The sequence below is a fragment of the Ursus maritimus genome, unplaced genomic scaffold (assembly GCF_017311325.1).
Source record: "Ursus maritimus isolate PB19 unplaced genomic scaffold, ASM1731132v1 scaffold_1, whole genome shotgun sequence".
NCBI lineage: Eukaryota > Metazoa > Chordata > Mammalia > Carnivora > Ursidae > Ursus > Ursus maritimus.
Genome location: NW_024423343.1, coordinates 156,704 through 176,046, shown reverse-complemented (window position 1 = coordinate 176,046; position 19,343 = coordinate 156,704). Strand labels below are relative to the sequence as shown.

Below are 19,343 nucleotides of genomic sequence, written 5' to 3'. Positions count from 1 at the left end.
GCAGGCTTGGGGACCGTCTGTGCAAAGGTCCTGTGGTGACTGCAGACATACTGGTGCTTTCAGAGAGCCAAAATAGAGTGACGGTGGCTGCCTGGGGAGTAAGCACTTCTCTGGCAGCTGCCTGGGGTGGGTGGGCTCAGACAGACAGGTGGGTCGGAGGAAGGGCAGGGGGAACCAGGGCCCTACCCGGCTGCAGAGAGGAGCATCCCTGGGGCCCCTATGCACCATGGGGAGGCCCAAGGCCACACTGTGCCTACTAAGAAGCTGCTGGAACTGCTGTGGCCCTCTAGGTGGAGGGTGGTGGCAGGACCCGGACCAGGGTCGGAGCCAAGGATGACGAGGATTCAGAGTGCGCTGGGAAGGAGGGGTTGTGGGGCTGGCTGGGTGTGAGCAGCCCTGGGTCCCCTGGAGGGGGAACCTGGGGCATCCACCCGGTGAGAGAGAGAATGCAGGTGAAGAGACAGCAGCTGGAGACGGCTAGAGAGATGGCTCCGGTTTCAGGCAGATGAGGGTCCCGGAGCATCGCCCTGTAAGGTGTGGGGAGGCGCAGGTGGATGTCGATGAGCCTTGGAAGGAGACTTGAGGTGGCCAAGCTGTGCCCTGGAAGCCTGCCGGAAAGACCCTCCTGGCCCGTGTGCAGCCCGCAAGGCCGTCCTCAGCCCGCCCTCGGTCCAGCTGCAGCAAGAATGTGCCGAGTGCACGGAGAGAGCGCCCCGACCCCACGTGTCCTCCTGGTGATTGTCCCTGCACAGCCCGTCACCGGCCCCCGGCCGTGAGCCCCAGCATCTTCGCTCATCGTCTCAACGGGCTCCTGTGTGCTGCTTCCAACCGCGAGCAAAGAAAGGGCAGGGTGCCACGGAGACCGGACAACGCCGGCTCTGCCCACAGCTCACGTGGCCAACTGCAAAGGTGGGGGTGTGGAAACCGGGTGTGCGAGAGAGACCACGGCCCGTCCAGGAGCACTGCACGTGGTGGCCGCGGAGGGATGTGCGGTGGGAAGGGTGGGATTCCTCCGTGGTCTGCAGGTGGGGCTGCTGCGTGTGAACAGGTGGACACGAGGGCAGCAGGGCCGAGGGGCACAGCCCGCATCTCCCGAGCAGCATGCTGAGGGGACCTGCGCTCTCCTGCCATTTCCAACACCAGAGCACGCACTGCGTCGCTCGTGGGCGCTGATGGAAAGGCGGTGTGTCCCGCGTGTGTCCAAGGAGGCACCAGCCTGTTTTCCAAGTGGCGGTGACAGATTACCTGCTGGGTTTTCATGCACCCCTCCCAGCAGCGTGGCTGCGTGGACTTCAGGGCTGCTGCTGGTCCCACTGGGAGGGCCGTAGCCACACCTCTGGGAGGGACGGTCCCGGGGCACTGGCTGCCACGGCCATAGGAGTCCTGGCACAGACTCATCAGAGCCCGTTCCCCAAGGGGACAGCTAGTGGCAGGGCCCTTGCCCGAGGGAGCCCTCGTGGTCTGGGTATCCAGTGTGAGGACACGGACGGAGCAGGAGGAATGTGGAGATGAAGTCTCGGCACAGGGGGTCCCTCGGGTCCCCGTGTGGGGCTGGCAGTGCTGGTCCATGCAGCCCACGGGCTGGACCCCCACTCTGGTGACCCTGGGACTCCCCTGACCCCCCATGGCCGCAAACCTGCCTCCTGGAGCCGATCAGCTGGCCCCCCACCCACCCTCCCACCCCGCCTCCTTTGTGCCATCCTGAGTGTCTCCTCCTAACAGACAGCAGACCCACCTTCCACGGCAAACCCTCCCTCACAGCAAGTCCTGGCAACTGTCACACGGTCAGCGAGTGCGGGGGCGGCCCCTGTTCAATGTCGCTGACAGTCAAGCCCACCCCCCTCGAGCCTTGGGCTGGTGACATCACTGTGTGTCCAGAGACAGAGAGAGAGACAGGGAGACAGAGAGACAGAGGGACAGAGACAGGGAGACTGAATGAGAGACAGAGAGGCAGAGATGGGCAGAGACAGAGACAGGGAGACAGAATGAGAGACGGAGAGGCAGAGACAGAGAGGGAGACATAGAGACAGAGACAGACAGACAGAGACAGAGGGAGAGCGACAGAGAGAATTAGAGACACAGAGGCAGAGACAGAGACAAAGGAACAGAGACAGACAGAGGGACAGAGACAGAAAGACAGAGGGACAGAGACAGAGAGGGACAGAGACAGAGACAGAGAAGGAGACAGAGAGACAGACAGAGACAGCGGGACAGAGGCTGAGACAGAGACAGCAGAGACAGAGAGGTAGAGACAGGGAAGGGAGAGAGGGGCAGACACTTAGTCAGAAGATCCAAGAACAACCTGATGGCTTCATCTCCGGTTTTACAACAATACAAAGGAGAATCCATGTCCTAGTTAAGGAATTTGAGAAAAGCCTCCAACAGTCTCTGAATTTGGGCCAAGGACCCCGCGAACCCAGACAGGAGCCGCTTGCCGCGCCTGCACTTACGGAATGGGCATCCGTACACCTCCACGCGCATCCCGATGCGGCCGTCGCGGTTCCAGGCGGAGGGGAGGAAGCGCAGGTGCCTGGCTTCCATGGGCGGCCGCAGCCGGTGGCGCACCACGCTGTCCGCGTTGGCGTTACCAGGAAAGCCCTGCAAGAGAGCAAGGCCTCAGTGCCTGTGGGGGGTCCCCTGCTCCTGGGGTGACCTTCTCTTCTCTCTTCTTTCCCGACCCGCCTTCTCTCCACCCCCAGACAAACCAACACCCCAGCAGAGGCTGGGGATCTGGAACCTTCTGCCGGCCAACAGGGGCAGGGGCTTGCAGGCACTGAGGAGGACACACCTGTCCTGGCTGGTGTGGCCGTCACCCATGCACATGGCACTGGACTCAGGTGGGAGACGGGCTCTGAGCACACACCGTGGGCAAACACATGAAGTGCAGACTCCACGCACGACCTTAGCAGTCCTGGGAGACTCTCGCCCTCAAACCCCTGTGAGTTTGCACCGAGGGGCAGGTCAGGGGACGCGGTGACGTGCCGCGTCCTCGCATGGCTCAGAGGCCGGGTCGGGGGGAGAGGGGACATGCCGCATCCTTGCACGGCTCTGGAGCAGTCTCTCACTCCCCTTCCTGCTGCCCTGGCCTCCCTGGGCCCTGGCCCTACTGTGGGGTGTGGGGCCAAGACGAGCCCCTCGTGCTCAGTGTTTCAGCCTGCCCCACAGACAGGAAGGATCTGTGGGGATAAGACCAACGGACCCATAGACCCCGCAGACCTGTCAGGGCACACGTTGGGGGACACCGTCTGTAAAGAGCAAACCTCGGGAGGGGGGCTTTGTCTGCACGTGCCCCCCCCCCCCGCCAAGGGCTCAGTGGGTGCCCCTGGGACTGACCAAACCTGGTGAGAGTGTATGTGTGTCAGTGTGGGTGTGTCGGTGCGTGCATGCGTGTGAACACGTGTCTGTGTTGTGTGTGCATGTGTGTGAGAACGCACACATATCTGTGTCAAACGTGTGAGCACGTGTCCACACACACGTGTGTGTCCAGGGTGGGTGCTCTTGGCCAAGACATCGCTCAGTGACCCTCATCACCGTGGGTGGGTGTGAACCAAGGCAAACTGTCACAACCGACTTTCCGTTTTAAAAGTAACGATATCAATTACCGTGTAAATAATTCACTTTTAGCTAAATAAGAAAAATAGCTTAGTGAAGAAAATGAAGATTTAATTCTGTTCATCTTCATCAAAAAGCAGGAAAATACGTTTTATGGGAATGCCTCATTGGTGTGATCGGTCTTATGGTTTTTACCAACGCCTAGAATCATTCTAAGGGGGGCCTTCAACTTCCTACTTAGGTTTTGTTAATAATGCAGAATGTAATTCAATTACATAATTGTGTATAAAAGCTCCATTAAAATAACATGAATTTAACATTAAAATTTCAAATAGGAATGCTACTCTTGTGGTCACTTCGGTCATCTAACCAGAGTCCAGTCCGTGGTCACCGCGGTCGTCTAACCAGAGTCCAGTCCGTGGTCACCACGGTCGTCTAACGAGAGTCCAGTCCGTGGTCACCACGGTCGTCTAACCAGAGTCCAGTCCGTGGTCACCGCGGTCGTCTAACGAGAGTCCAGTCCGTGGTCACCACGGTCGTCTAACCAGAGTCCAGTCTGTGGTCACCGCGGTCGTCTAACCAGAGTCCAGTCCGTGGTCACCGCGGTCGTCTAAACAGAGTCCAGTCCGTGGTCACCGCGGTTGTCTAACGAGGGTCCAGTCCGTGGTCACCGCCGTCGTCTAACGAGGGTCCAGTCCGTGGTCACCGCGGTCGTCTAACCAGAGTCCAGTCCGTGGTCACCGCGGTCGTCTAACGAGGGTCCAGTCCGTGGTCACCGCAGTCGTCTAACGAGGGTCCAGACTTGAATGGGGCCTCTTGTCAGACTCAGTTGCCTGCCCATTTGGCCCCTGCACACAGGCCTCCAGCTCAGCCAGCAAAGAACACTCCAGATCCCACTATTTTAAAAAACAGTCAAATGTCTAGTAGTTTTTCTAGGTGGAAATTTAAACTTGCATTTTGGAAAGAACCACAACTGACAAGCCTTCTGATGCAATTGCTGCAGCTCTGATCCTGGGAGCAGGTCAGCACCTTGGGTGAGGAGTGCCGCAGCCCCACCTGGCTCCGCAGGGTCAGAAGCCCCCGCTCTGGCCCTGGGGGCTCCACACGGAGTGTTCACCCGAAGGCCCACGCCTCCTGGAGCTCCTAACACGTTCCCTGCGCTGGCAGCAGGGACGGCTGAGCGTCCTGCCTCCCTCCACCTGGGGCCTGCTCCAAAGGCTCCTCCAGAAGGTCCTGACCCCATCCTGCAGCAATCCCACAACTTACTCTCTCCTTAGCAGGTGCACACACGTGCACACGCACAGATGTGTGCGCATGGGGTTGCCGTTCGCTCACACACCTGCAGGCATTCACACAGGTGATTATCTGTGGTCGAACCATTTGAAAAGGAGTTGTAAGCATCGTAACTCTTTATCCAAAGCTCAGTGTGTCTCCTAGAAAGACAGACCTGCTCCAGAACAACTAGAATACCGTTGGACACTAATCCCACAATAACATCTAGGATTTGCCCACATTTAGATTTCCCCCATTGGCACAGGACTTCCACCTGGTGATGTTGGTTCTTGGCTTCCCCATCGTTGAAGAGCCTGGTCCAGGGACTTGCAGAGCACGGCCGGGCTGAGTTTGTCCAGCTGCCTTCCGTGATGAACGTCAGCCACGCATTCTGGGTAAGGATATGGCACGGAGATGCTGCCTTCTTTATTGTGACCCTCAGGGACATGGTCTCGGTGGTCCCCCCCCGATGACATTAATTTTGGTCACTTGGTGAAGAGAGCAAGTTTTCTTCATGCGCTCTGCCGGTTAGCTGGTCTGACTCCTGGGACGCACGGGAATGTCCTTTTCAGCCAACGTCTCATGTGATGGTTTAGGCCCATCTGTGATCTTTGCCTGAACCGATAATCACATTGGGTCTGGAAAATGTTCTGTTTAGACGTGTCTTTTTGTGCCCCCCTTTCTCTTCATTCAAGAGGAGGGTGCGTTAACGGCTCCTGTGTAATCCATTAACACTGTTGCCCTTTGCTCAAACTGTGCAAATTTGCACAAGAGAAACGGCATTCCCCGATGCCGGGAGCAGCCAGCCCTCCTCCCTGCCGACGCGAGCTGCCCGCCGGGGAGCCCGGGGTCCTTTGGGACCCAGGTTCTGGACGCTGTCTCATTTGCTTTAATATTTCATGAGAAGCAGCAGACAAATAGGCTATTTTTAAAAATCTCCTGACACGTCTTAGCAAAATAAATACTAAGTGTATTTGCATGTTTTAAAGTATATTCAGATACCTTGGAAAATGCAAGTCTCGCTTATTTGAATTCTAAGGAATCGCGCTTTGTAAATTCTATGTAACCAGCGCTGTTTCCTGAACTATCACACCCCTGGCTGTTACCGGTCAGGAAGCTGAGTGGACTGTTTAGAGGAAGCAGGTGACAGAGTGTTCAGGACTCATTAGTATGATGGTTTTAGCTCTTGGGCTAAATTAATGTTTCATAAAAACCAACATGTAGTCTAATCTACCACATATTCAAGCTGGGCTTGAATCTTCCAAAATGGACCCAGACCCTCATGAATGTAACGTGAATGCAAGGAGAGAGAGACCTATTCTTGCTTTATTCCCTCAAATCGGCAAGGCAGGTTACAGCTATCACAAGAACACGTTTCTTCTTTGAAAATACACTGCCTGTGGCAAGCCTTCAGAAGTCAGACCCCGATTCCGTGATGCAGTCATGGGCGAGGCAGAACGGCTGGAGCGCAGTGGTCTGCACTGGGATTTGGAACCACAGATGGTGTAGGCAGATGGAGGAATTCCAGCACTCAGCTCCTAGCAGACACCTGACCTGGGGAGTTGCTTTGGGTCATGGAATGGCGAGGCACTGAGCCCACTGACACCTCACCGCTGTGCACGGCCGTCTCCCGCCAGTCCCAGGGTCGTGGGACCTCAGTGCTGCCAACAGAATCGATTTGCTGTCATGCAGATAAAGCCTGGCAGCTTTAAAAACACACACACAATGGAATATTACTCAGCCATCCAAAAGGATGAAATCTTGCCATTTGCAACAATATGGATGGATCTAGAGGGTATTATGCTCAGTGAAATAAGTCAATCAGAGAAAGACAGTGATCATATGATCTCATTCATATGTGGAATTTAAGGGAAAAAAACAGAGAATCATAGAGGAAGGGAGGGAAAAATAAAACAAGACGAAATCAGAGGGAGACAAACCATAAGAGACTCTTAATCATAGGAAACAAAGTGAAGGTTGCTGGAGGGGAGGGGGTGAGAGGATGGGGTAATTGGGGGATGGGCATTAAGGGGGACATGTGATGTGACGAGCACTGGGTGTTATACGCAACTGATGAATCATCGAACTCTACCTCTGAAAATAATAATACACTCTATGATAATTAATGAATTTAAATAAAAAAATAAAAACTTCACAACCATTTTTAAATTCGATGATGAGAACTGACTTATTTAATAAACGATCACATTCTGTGATGACATAGAACAGTGCCCTAACATGGGGTTTTCGTCTGCTCACTGCCAATTATGGTTTTCAAAATAATATATTCAGGAATTAATGACCAATATTAAGGATCAGTCAAACCTGATTTCTTTTGTTTGCTAAACTGCTGGTAAAATCTAAACAGCACAACCGAATATTGGAACTCTGGATGTCTAGGGAAGCTTCTCTTTTTCATGCAGTTGAACTTGAAATTAAGAAAAAATAAGGATCGGTCGTTTTGCTCATGGGTTGTTCAGATGGTCTCGGGGATAACGCAGCCTGCCACCACTCCCGGTTGGGGTTCACATGTCCAGGTGGGTGGTCACAGCCCCGAGTGTCTTGTCAGGAAGAAGCTGGTTGACAACAATTGTATTTCAGAAATTGCTTAGGTCTTATCATTTTACGTTTAGGATTCAGAGCTAAGCTTCCCCTGTATTTAAAGCACACGTGTATTCAGGAAACACTGAATTTGAAAATAAGAGTGATACTCAATTAGAACAATGAATTCAATTCAAAGTTGTTTTTGCTGGTTTATTTTGATAAACGTAGATTAAGTCTCTGAGATGTGAATAACTGATTTTACACGCTCTCATTTAATGCTAGAGAAAATGTGGGAGAAGTTGGATTAAACCTATGAGATGTGAATGTGCATCAGGGGCCCTGGGCACGCACGGCCACAAGGACGCTCACCAGAGTCCTGGCTTCTCCTTTCTGCCTGTCCGATCGCCTTGCCGCCCTGGCCTGCCCCACACAGACTGGTGCACCTGCTGGGGCTTCAGCAAAGCCATCATCGGTCCCTGGAAGATGGAGGGGCAAGGGGGGCTTCCACAGGGGCCAGCAGAGGTGGGGACTTTGGTGGGCAAAGGCACACTTCACCATGGGGAAGGGCAGGGGTAGCCCTGGGGACCTGTGTGGGCATCTAGTGGCCACTGAGGCATCTCTGGTGATAATGCTGGACACAGCCATGTCCTCCAAGGGGCTCTGAGCAAGATGCAATTATTAGGCACCATCTCATGCACACTGGCAAGATTAGTGCTGACTTAGTTTGATAGGTGTAATATCTGTTATTTGAAGATACGGAATCAGCTCAATTCAAAGCATTAAAAATAGGGTTACCCTGGCGTCAGCACTCACTGGGATATCACGAAGCAGCTCAAACGCTACTCCGGTGGATTATGGAATGTAAGTCTGTACGCGGATGATGTCGGAAGTCAAAGGTAGGGCAGGTGGGTAAGGAGCACCTCACCCCCCAGTTGATGGGATGGAGGGTCATTGCCGGTTATTGCTAATTTCTCTTTTGTATAATTTCACGGCGGTTACAACACTTATATAATTCAAAGGTTGTACGCAAAATATCAAAAGCAGAATATATCCCTCTCTTTGCATTTGCTCCCCTCTCCTATCCCAAAGGTCTGACCTTTGTTGGCCTTCCTTCCTGGCAGGGTCATCCCCTTCTCTGTGGCCCCACCCAGCTCCGGAGCTCCCTTACAATCCTCTGACCGGTCTGGTGGTCTTACATCTGCCTTGGAAGGGCCCTTTGACATTTTTTCGGGAAGTAAAAGAATGACACAGATAACTGTGCCGTTGGGAGCCAGACACCGTCTTCTTTCCCACGGCCTCGAGTCTGAAGCTCACGCTCGTCCTGCCAAGGGGACCATGTTGCTACTCACTCTAGAGCCAAGCACAGAAAGACTGCGGCCACACAGAAGAGGAGCCTAAAAGCCAGCTCACGTGTGAAGACACTGGGCACCGTCAGCACCAGGAAAGGACCAGTGGAGACACGGGGACATTGGTGTGAAACGTGGGTGTTTGCAGGGACGCAGGAGCCTTTGTGCATCGTGTGAGAAGGGAGGGGGCACTGCCGTTCCCAGGAGCAACCAGGCGTCTGCGTCAGGAGCGCACATTCCCGCTGCTGGGGAGAAACCTGAAGGGACTCGCGTACAAGTGCCACGAGACACGGGCGACCCCAGTGTTGCTGGAAGCCTCGGGGACGGGAAGCCCTGTGGGCGCCCCTCACAAGCAGACAGGAGAGCGGAGCGGTGAGCACCCGGGGGTGTGCGGTGTCGTGGCTGACGCAACATTCCAGCACCTCTCAGTAAACACGTAAGAGATAAAATACATGGCGCACTGCCATATGCATACACTTGAAGATACACGAAAAACACACCCATGAAAATAACAATGTCCTGTTTCGAGAATACGCACGTGGAAAAACACACAGGACACACGAGTATGGGCAGGCGAGAATGATTCTTGTCTACACTGAGAGACGAGGCTCCACGCCCGTCACTTGACCCTCCCCTAATTTTATTGTCACCGACTTGGCTGTCTGGAGGCTCAGCCGCCCCGCCTGCCGGAGATCACCACCACACCCTTTCTGTGGTCCCCCTCGGGCTGCCCAGAGCAGCCAGGACCCCTCACGGGGAGCGGGGCTGGTGCCTGCAGGGGCTCGGCGAGGCCCCTGGCTTGTCGTGCTCACTGGGGAAAGTGAGACCCCCTCGGCGGTATGCATCCCTGGGGAGGCTGCTGACCGCTTCCCGTGTCCGGAGACTCGGACTCAGCAAGTCTGGGGGAGCACTGGGGACATAACACCAGCAGGAGTTAGAACTGCGGAAGTCCAGCCCACGCAGACCTGCTGACTCGGGTCCTGCACACATGTGGCCAGGGAGCCGCCGGTCAAACGTGGGCGGACAGAGAGGACGTGGAAGATTGCCTCGCCCATCGGGACACTAGTGCCGCCGTCCTCCAGGTGCCTCGGCCGAGACTGGACCCTCCGCCTGCTACCGGCCTGGTCAGAGTGAAGCGTGTCTGGGCTGCTCCCAGCATCCACCCGGGAAGCGTGGTGGACAGTGATCCTGCCTGTTTCCCTGAAGCCTGAAACTCTGTCTCAGGGAATGAGCCAGACGTGGTTCTTTTTGCCTTAAGACACTCACAATCCTATGAAATTATCAACCTGTGATTGAGAGCTGAATGCACTGCAACGACCACCCTCCCCGGGTGTAAACCCTTACTACACTGCTCGTGCAGACTCCCGTCTGAGTCGGAATCCACGGTGCAGACACCGCCGTGAGCTGCTCCACGGGGACCCGTGCTTCGTCTCTTACTGCAGAGACACACAGTTCTCCGGCTTAGACAGTCATGACGCTACGGAGAGCCACACCTTAGCGGCTCGAAACAGTCGCAGATGTGCGGGGTCACCTGACTCACGGCCAGGACGCACAGCATTGCTCACATCACTGAAGGAAGAGACGGAGGCTGAGTGGTATCCCGTGTTCTCAGTTATTTTGAACATCAAATGACTTGAGGTTCTGTGCCAGTTTCACCATGAATAAATTTGATCTTTGACAATTAACTAAAAAATTGCCTCCAACCCCCCACCCACCTGACTTTTTATGAAGAATGTGAGTGCTCTGAGCTGAATAACTACGAGGTCTTCTCCAGCACTGTTCATACTCAGATACAGAGGTAGCGATGATCTGTGGAATGCTGTGCAAACTATTTTGCATGTAAGTTTAATTAGTAATGCTGTAGGAAAAAATTAATTTGATTAAAAAGTACACGTGAAGGGCGCCTGGGTGGCACAGCGGTTGATTGTCTGCCTTCGGCTCAGGGCGTGATCCTGGCATTACGGGATCGAGTCCCACATCAGGCTCTTCCGCTATGAGCCTGCTTCTTCCTCTCCCACTCCCCCTGCTTGTGTTCCCTCTCTCGCTGGCTATCTCTCTCTGTCGAATAAATAAATAAAATCTTTAAAAAAAAAAAATAAATAAATAAATAAAATAAAAAAAATAACAGGAACAGAAGGAATAACTGAGCATTTGTTTCAAGCCTACTAAGTAGCAATCTGGACTGGAAGTAAAAGTAGTAAGTCCCAGGAGTGACGCTCAGCCACCTTCTTCCATAAAAGGGAGGAACCTCCCCTCTGCTGTGGACTGAAGGTTGGTCTCCCCAAATTCTTGTGTTGGGATCCTAGCCCCACGGCGATGGTGTGTCCTACAGGAGACCCAGAGGCTGACCTGTGCTTCTGCATGTGGGGACACGGTGAGAAGTCAGCTGACTGAGAACCGGGCTGGGGCCCTCACCAGCCCTGAACCTGCCAGTGCCTGATCTCAGACTTCGCCTCCAGAACTGCAGGAAGCTGGGGGTGTCGGTTACAGCAGCTGATGGGTGGAGACAGCCTTCTTCCACCAAGAGCGAGCTCACCTCAGGGCAGAGGCTCAGAAGGGCTCACGCCAGGTATGCCCTCGGAACATGCATCCTGAATATTGCTCTTTCATTTTCCTTTGCTGCTATTCGTGTTATTTAGAAAGTAGAAATAAGATTAAAACATCACTTTTTTTTTCCAGTAGGGCATAGCGAGGGGCTTGGCAGGACCACTGCTAACATGGAGAATCAGACTGGACAGAACAGTCATGGACAGCCACCCAAATGCTCTGGAAACCACCAAAAGCCACACAATAAATTGAGAAGCATTTACTTATAAGAAACTACGGACCAACAGAATCGAAGTGTGAGAACAATAGAATTCTATGGTGTCCCTGCAAGGGTTGGTCCTACTCCCATCCCAGTTCATCCATGGTGCCACGAGGGGTGGGGTGGGGGTCAACCCTGAAGACCAGCAGCTCAGCAGCCAAGGGGGCTCCCTCAACTTGGAGTGCAAGATCCCAGGCCTAGCAGTGGCCATACAAGCAGCAAATGGGAAGGCCAGCGGGCAGCAAGCCTGCAGATGGGGTCTGGTTGAAGTGATGGACCCGCAGCAGACTGTCCAAAGTTAACAGCAAGTGTGGGAAGTGAGACAGCTCCCATCCTTGATGAGCCCCCAGGTCTCCCTGTCCGTGGGAAATACTGTGCTGAAGCCAGGAAGACTGAAGGGGGCTGCTGTGCAGCTACGCTGTGCATGGGGACCACCAGAGCCGGCAGGAAGCAAAGTCCCGCAGATGTGAGGACCACCCCAACGGCGAGCACACGCCCCAGTCAGCAACCTCGGAAGCCCTCACAGCCTGGCACGCACGAGCACGCCTCTGCCGATCCCTGGCTGACCACTAGCTATGGCTTCAAAACAGAAAATAAAAAAGCAAACACAACACAAATTCTACAGCAATATCAGTGTTTCTCATCGTAGGAAACAGATTTCAGACTCAGTACAGGCGGTAAGTACAAGAATCCCAAGTTGCTGCGATAGATGATCTGAGAAAGTTAAACACACACGAGAAATGAGAAAGTGCAGCTCATAATCCGGAAAAGCTGGTTAAAGAAATCTGTGTCCATGTGGATCCAGAAGCTGGATCTTATTGACAAAGACTTCAACACAACTCTTACGACTAGGTCAATACAAGGTAAAGCATGTTTAAAGAATTTACGCAAGGTCGAACAACGGCACAACAAACAGAGAAGCTTGTTAGAGAAACAGAAGCTTGAGAAACTCAGAGTCTGATGCAGTTTACCTCTGATGCTGGGCCAGTGGCAGACGCTCCCTGGCTGGATGGGGGCTCAGGAGACACCTCCCGTTTCAGGTCTGCCTTATAGAAAATGTTAAAAGAAGTTCCCAAAGAGATAATATAGGTCATGAAGAAAGGAAGAGCATCAGAGAAGGATTAAGTGAAGGTAAAATAAAAACTTTTTCTTAATTAATCTAGCAGGTAAGTTTGTTCAAAATAATATCAACATTTTATTCAATTATGTATGCTTAACCCTATATTTTATATAGATGTGTATACGCATATGCTTATGTAAAAGTAAAATGAGTGACAGCAATAATTCAAGAGGTGGGAGGGAAGAATTAGGGATATTTTGTTATTACAAAATAGTCACACTATCCACGAAGTGGTATAGTGTTATTTAAAAGTCATCTTGGATTTGTTGTAGAAGTCTATTGTAAATTCTATGCCAACCACTAAAAGAATTAAAAAACAGAAAATCAATTGAGAAAATCAATAGAATCAGAAGCTGTTCTTCTTTGGAGAAATGTCTGTTCATGTCCTCTGCCCATTTCTTGATTGGATTACTTGTTCTTTGGGTGTTGAGTTTGATAAGTTCTTTATAGATTTTGGATACTAACCCTTTATCTGATAAGATATTTGCAGATATCTTCTCCCATTCTGTTGGTGGTCTTTTGGTTTTGTTGACTGTTTCCTTTGTGCAGAAGCTTTCTATCCTGATGAAGTCCCAAAAGTTCATTTTTGCTTTTGTTTCCCTTGCCTTTGGAGACGTGTCTAGCAAGAAGTTGCTGCGGCCAAGGTCACAGAGGTTGCTGCCTGTGTTCTCCTCTAGGATTTTGATGGATTCCTGTCTCACATTGAGGCCTTTCATCCATTTTAAGTTTATCTATGTGTATGGTGTAAGAGAATGGTCCAGTTTCATTCTTCTGCATGTGGCTGTCCAATTTTCCCAACACCATTTGTTGAAGAGACTGTCTTCTTTCCATTGGATGTTCTTTCCTGATTTGTCGGAGATCAGTTGACCACAGAGTTGAGGGTCCATATCTGGGTTCTCTGTTCTGTTCAGTGATCTACGTGTCTGCTTTTGTGCAAGTACCATGGTGTCTTGGTGATCACAGCTTTGTCACATTCCTTTGGCTATTTGGGGTCTTTTCTGGTTCCACAGAAATTTTAGGATTGTGTGTTCCAGCTCTGTGAAAAATGTCGATGGTATTTTGATAGGGATTGCATTAATGTGTGGATTGCTCTGGGCAGCATAGACATTTTAACTATATTTGTTCTTCCAATCCATGAGCATGGAACGTTTTTCCATTTCTTTGTGTCTTTCTCAATTTCTTTCATGGGTGTTCTATAGTTTTTGGAGTACAGATCCTTTACCTCTTTGGTTAGGTTTATTCCTAGGTATCTTATGGTTTTTGGTGCAATTGTAAGTACATTTTAGAAACGTGTTACTAGCACTGAGATCCATTGAGGACATAACTGTGTTAATCTAAAAACATTCTCTATATTTGCAATAGATTTTTAAAAACTATACCAGTTTTCTACTGTGGTTTTGGCCATGTTTTTACTAAGTGATATCTTTTCAAGTTAATACTGATGAAAGTCTTTACACGTCTCAATTCATTTGCTTCAGAAGCAAAGAGTAACAGAGTTTACGCACTACCTACTGGGTAGTTTTCCTTTTGTTTCAAATCTCGGTGTCAGCATTTGAAATGGCCTCACCAGCTCCCCAGTCCAAACGTGCATTTGGTAAAGTGGGAAAGGGCATTGTGTCTAAGCCCACAGGCATGAGGAAGGAGACTTTTTTTACCACAGGCACGGTGAGAATCATTCATCAGCAACAGAGGCAAGCTTTGCTCTCAGATGGCACACATCTCGAGCTCATTAAATGATGCTGGGAATGAGCTGTTGACCATCTCTTCCTAACAGTCTCTAAGGGGAAAATGGGCTGACTCCATGGAGGCATCGGCACCGTCCATACTGCTGGTGGCATGGTCACCTTGCTCTGAGAGCGTGGCTGGCAGGCCACAGGGAGCAGCGGCCACGGGGAGTGGCAGCCCCGCAATCTGTGTCCTGCTCCGGCCCACCTGAAACCTCTTCATCTCGCATCCTTTTTTTTTTTTTTTTTTTAAGATTTTATTTATTTATTTGACACAGAGACAGCCAGTGAAAGAGAGACAAGCTGGGGGAGTGGGAGAGGAAGAAGCAGGCTCCCAGCAGAGGAGCCTAATGTGGGGCTCAATCCCGGAATACCGGGATCACGCCCTGAGCCGAAGGCAGACGCTTAACGACTGAGCCACCCAGGCGCCCCTCATCTCGCATCCTTGACCTCACGAGGGGCTTCTCCCTTCTCCCAGTCTGCACTCACTGAGCAAGCTCTCGGGGTGCATGGGACGCTGCTCGGGTCCTGACCCACCACCACAGTCCTGAGAGCAGCAGGCAGGTCTAGGGATTTCCTCACATTTCCTGCAGTAGGATTGACTCCTGGACCCCAACCTCTCAAACTTGCTCTGTGTCATAAAAATATAAGCCCAGATTTTATTTTATTATTAGACTCACCGCATCAGCATCACTCTTCTGAAGTGCTCCGCGTGGGTTCTGTCCCCGACCTGTGCTAGGGCTGCTCCACGGACAGCACGTGGGGGACGGTGCTCAGACCTGGGTGTGCGTGGAGCTGCCCGGGGCTCATGGCTGCTGGTGAGGTGGCAGGAGGTGGGACCCAAGATGCCGCGTCCCCAACAAGCTGGTGCCCCGGTCTGTGGTGGCTCCGGTCCGTGGCGGCCCCGGTCCATGGACCTTGCTGTGTCCTGCTCAGGGAGCCCCTCAGAGCACAGGACCAGGACGCCTGTGCAGACAAACCCTGAAGTCTTAGTGTTCAATCTGTCTTCCTCTTCCAGAAGCTGTTAGCCAGAGGGAGACCCAGTCCGAGTCTATCCCCAGGAGGAGGCACTGCCTTCTCCAGTCTCCAGGGCGCTGCCCTCGCTGTGCCGCTGAACGCCTTCCTCAAGGAAACCATCCGGAGGTAGCACCTGCCTCCGTTTCTAGCTTGGGTGGGCAGGCGGCTCCATGCCTGTCTCAGAGATGGGAGAATATGACGAGTCCTTCCCAACCAGGTGGCCCAGCCCCCTCGCCTCCAGAACGTTCTGCAGCTCGTCCCATTGCTTCCAGAGTGGAGTCCCCGGGCACACTGGCCGCTCCTCATTGTGAGGTCTTTCAACCCAGTGGAGGGCGGTGTTTGCTCTGACAACAGGGTCATGCGAGAGCCGCGTTGGACACAGACCCCGTGAGTCAGCCGCGTGACTGCTGATTACTCAGATCTGCCCCGGATCCAACCCAGACGAGGGGCCGCCCTCCCCACTCGAAACCCAGGCCAGTTGGGCCCAACGAGCCATTATTCTGTTTGTTAAGTTCCCCGAGGTCTGTCTCACCAACACGTGGGCCACCTAGTCTTCCGACATTATTGACTCATTGTCGTTCTTGTAAAAGTGCATCTTGAATGTCTTCCACGTGAGCCGCTGAAGTTTGCAGTGATTCAAGCAAACACATGAAAGACAAACAAGACTGAAGTTTAATGCACCGCAGATCTTTGAGAAATTAAGGAAACCTCGTGGATGCTGCCCACACCCTCGTCCACATGTGGCGCCAGCATCTCTCTGCAGAGGGCGCCCGCTGTTCCTCTGTCTTCTTGGGAGGCCGTGTGGTGTCTGTCTCTAGACGCCACAGCTCGCACCCTTCCGTGATGATGTCCTCCTTCCATTTTATTTTCCTGCTATATTTGGAAGGTCTCCAAGAAAATTAAAGTTGCAAATGATTCACTAATTCTGGTGAATTCTGTCTGAGTACCTACAGGCAGGTAATCCTCGAGAAAAGCATCTATTAAATGGGCACTGGTTTGGGGCTAAAACTTAAATTTACTTTAATGAATTTCCTTTTCCCTCAAGTATGTTGCCAGCATGTGACAGGTGGGTGTGTCCGTCCCCTGAAGGACTTGCACGACAGGGAAGTCCTCCCCAAGGTTTACGGTCACTGAATCCTGAACACCGCATGCCTCAGGTTCAGAAGCATGTGTGCGACCTTTAACCTGGAGTTCTGGTGGGCTCTCACGTGGCTCCAATGTGTGGAGAAAGCGTGGCTCTGGTGATCACTGCAGAGAGTCCAGAGGGGCTCTCACGGGCATGGCCCCTGGGAGGTCGGCAGACAGCGGGGAGCCCGGCTCTCCAGGGGGTCACCTGGACAGGTGAGCAGTGCAGGGGGAGCTGACAGGAAGAGCCTTCTTTCTAAGACTGGAGGTTGACCCCACAGTGAACTCTCAGAGGATTCACGAAACGACACGGATGGCACCCGTGTGTAGACACTGAAGTCCGTTGGCCGACGGGAGCCGTGTTCTGTGGGGGCCGCGGGGCAGGGACAGCTGGGCAGGGGCGGGCTGAGGGGTGGGCTGGGGGCCGGCCGCCATGGGGGGAGCTGAGCTCATGGGTCCCCTGTGGACAAAGCAGAGCTGTCACCACTGGACCTGCCTGAGGGATGGCTGGACCGGGGCTCGCGGCCTGAGGGCAGCACCAGCAGCAGACACGCTTGGGTGAACCCGGCCCACTGGACCCACACGAGCCCTGGGACTGAACGAGGAACTGTCGCCAGGACAGCAGGGACACTGGCACTAAACAGTTTAAGAAGTCAGAGATCTACAAACATGACAACGGAGGTCATCGTACGCACGGAGTTCTCATCGACAAGAGCGTTAACATGTTCGGTATAGAAGTGAACACGTTAATTAGTGCTGACCTCACAGCTCCTACCTAAGGCAAGTGCTTACGGGAAGGGCAGACACTCTAATGAAATGTCGATTTGTTGTAAAGGCAGCTAACTGGGAAGGCCAGTGTTGGAAACAGTGTTCACTTTCTATTTTAAGTGAGTGTAACAGTAATTCTCGACTCGCGAGATTCACTTCTGTGAAAGTCAAGAGTGCTCAGGTTAAAAGAAAGCTAAACAGGAAACATGCCCAGATTAGAATATAAAATAGTAATTACACCTTTACTGACATTTTTAAGGATAGATTACTTTGGCATAACCCTGTTATGTCCTGATTAAATATGAATTAAGGCGATAAAAATAGCAAATAAGACCATATCAAACTTAAAAGCTTCTGTTCATCAAAGGACACGATCCACAGAGTGAAAAGACGACCTGTGGAATGGGGGAGATGTTTGCAAATCACGTATCTGAAGAGGGGCTGATATCAGAATGCGTAACGAGCTCCCACGCCTCAGCGACACCAAAACAACCTGATTGACGACCGACGAGAGCTCTGAGCAGACATTTCTCTAAACATGCGCCAACAAGCACAGAAAAGATGTTCACCATCAGAGATGCACATCAGAGCCCCCAAGATGCCACCTCACAGCCAGCAGGACGGCTGCTTCCCAAGCCAAACCAAACCAGAGAGCAAGTGCGCGAGGGCTGGAGAAACTGGAACCCTTGTGCGCTGTTGGTAGGAACGCAATATAGCACACCCACTGTGGAAAACAGTCTGGGGAGTCCCCAAAACTTAAACACAGAACTGCCACATGGTCCAGCAAGCCCACTTCTGGGTACTTCCAAAGGAAGTGGAAGCAGGGTCTTCATGAGACAGTCGCACCCCCATGTTCAGAGCACCATTATCCCCAAGAGCGCAAGTGTTCACTGACAGATGAATGGATGAGCGGGATGGGGTCGACGCACACAACGGAACAGACTCCGCCTTAAAAAGGAAGTGAATTCTGACACCTGCTTCAGCATGGCTGAACCCTGAGGACATCACGCTCCACGATTAAGCCAGTCACCAGAAGACAAAGAGCACTTACACAGGATTCCGCTTACACAGGACACGTAGAGCTGTCAGGTTCATAGGGACAGAAAGCAGAATGGTGGGCGCCAGGCGCTGCGGGGTCCGTGTTTCAGGGGGACAGTTCTGGTTTGGGAGGATGAGACACTTCTGGAGATGGCGGTGGGGACGGTGCTGAGTGCGAGTGTGCTCAGTGCTGCTGAGCTGTGCACTTAGAAACTGTGAGACGGTAAACTTCAGGTGAAGTTGACAGATAAATAAAGCAACGGGTAAAAGGCACCTTTCATAATGAGGGGCCCACACAGTGATGGCTGGGAAAAGGTAAATGGTACTGGTAAGGCGCGTCCTCCCAGAATTTACATTCTGAGGCCCTAACCCCCAGCCCGACTCATCAGGACCTGGGATGGTTAGGAGTTAACGGAGGTCGATTGAGGTCACAGGGTGCAGCCCTGGCCCAGCGGGGCCCCTGTGAGAGGAGGGAGAGGTCTCACTCCCGCCTTCCTAGAACGGTGAGAAGCGCGTCTGCAGGCTGGGGAGGGCTCCCGCCTCCACAGAGAGACCGGTCTGTGGTATTCCCCCCCAGCCTCACCCGCTCTGCCCATCTCAGTGTCACTGTGGGGGATGGGTCAGGCCCCCGATCCCTGAGACAAGCAGCGTGGGGGTGCTGCCCCGTCACCCGGCCTCGGCCTGGGACACAGGACCTCACAGTGTCTCCCTCGTCCTCGTCTGACTGGTGTTGCACGTGAAGCCTGGTCTGTGGGGCTGGGCTGACCTGCGTCATGCTAATAGAACCGGGTGCTGTGGCCCCGAGCTCCCAGTGGACACGCCGTCTCCTGGCTCACAGCGCAGCTCTGGTGGTGTGCCCAGAACCGGCTTATCTCAGACAGGCGGAGTAGACGTGGCCGAGCCCTGGTGCAGAAGCAGGTGCAGACTTGGGTAGAGAAAGAGGGTGTGGACGTCACAGATCGGCCGGGGCACCCGGGCCTGCGTGAGCCCAAACCAACCTTCTCTGCGTTGACGTGAGAAAGAACGGCGTC

The 19,343-nt window shown here is 52.7% G+C and overlaps 1 protein-coding gene across 1 annotated transcript in view; it reads right to left on the bottom strand.

Annotated features, from left to right (window-relative positions):
• The window catches only part of LOC103662795 (contactin-associated protein-like 4), a 128,391-nt gene that overhangs the window by 66,884 nt on the left and 42,164 nt on the right, over nt 1–19,343 (bottom strand). The window contains exon 4 of the mRNA XM_040636285.1: nt 2,451–2,598. Coding sequence (XP_040492219.1) covers nt 2,451–2,598 — 148 coding nt within the window. The remainder of the gene's footprint in view (nt 1–2,450; nt 2,599–19,343) is intronic.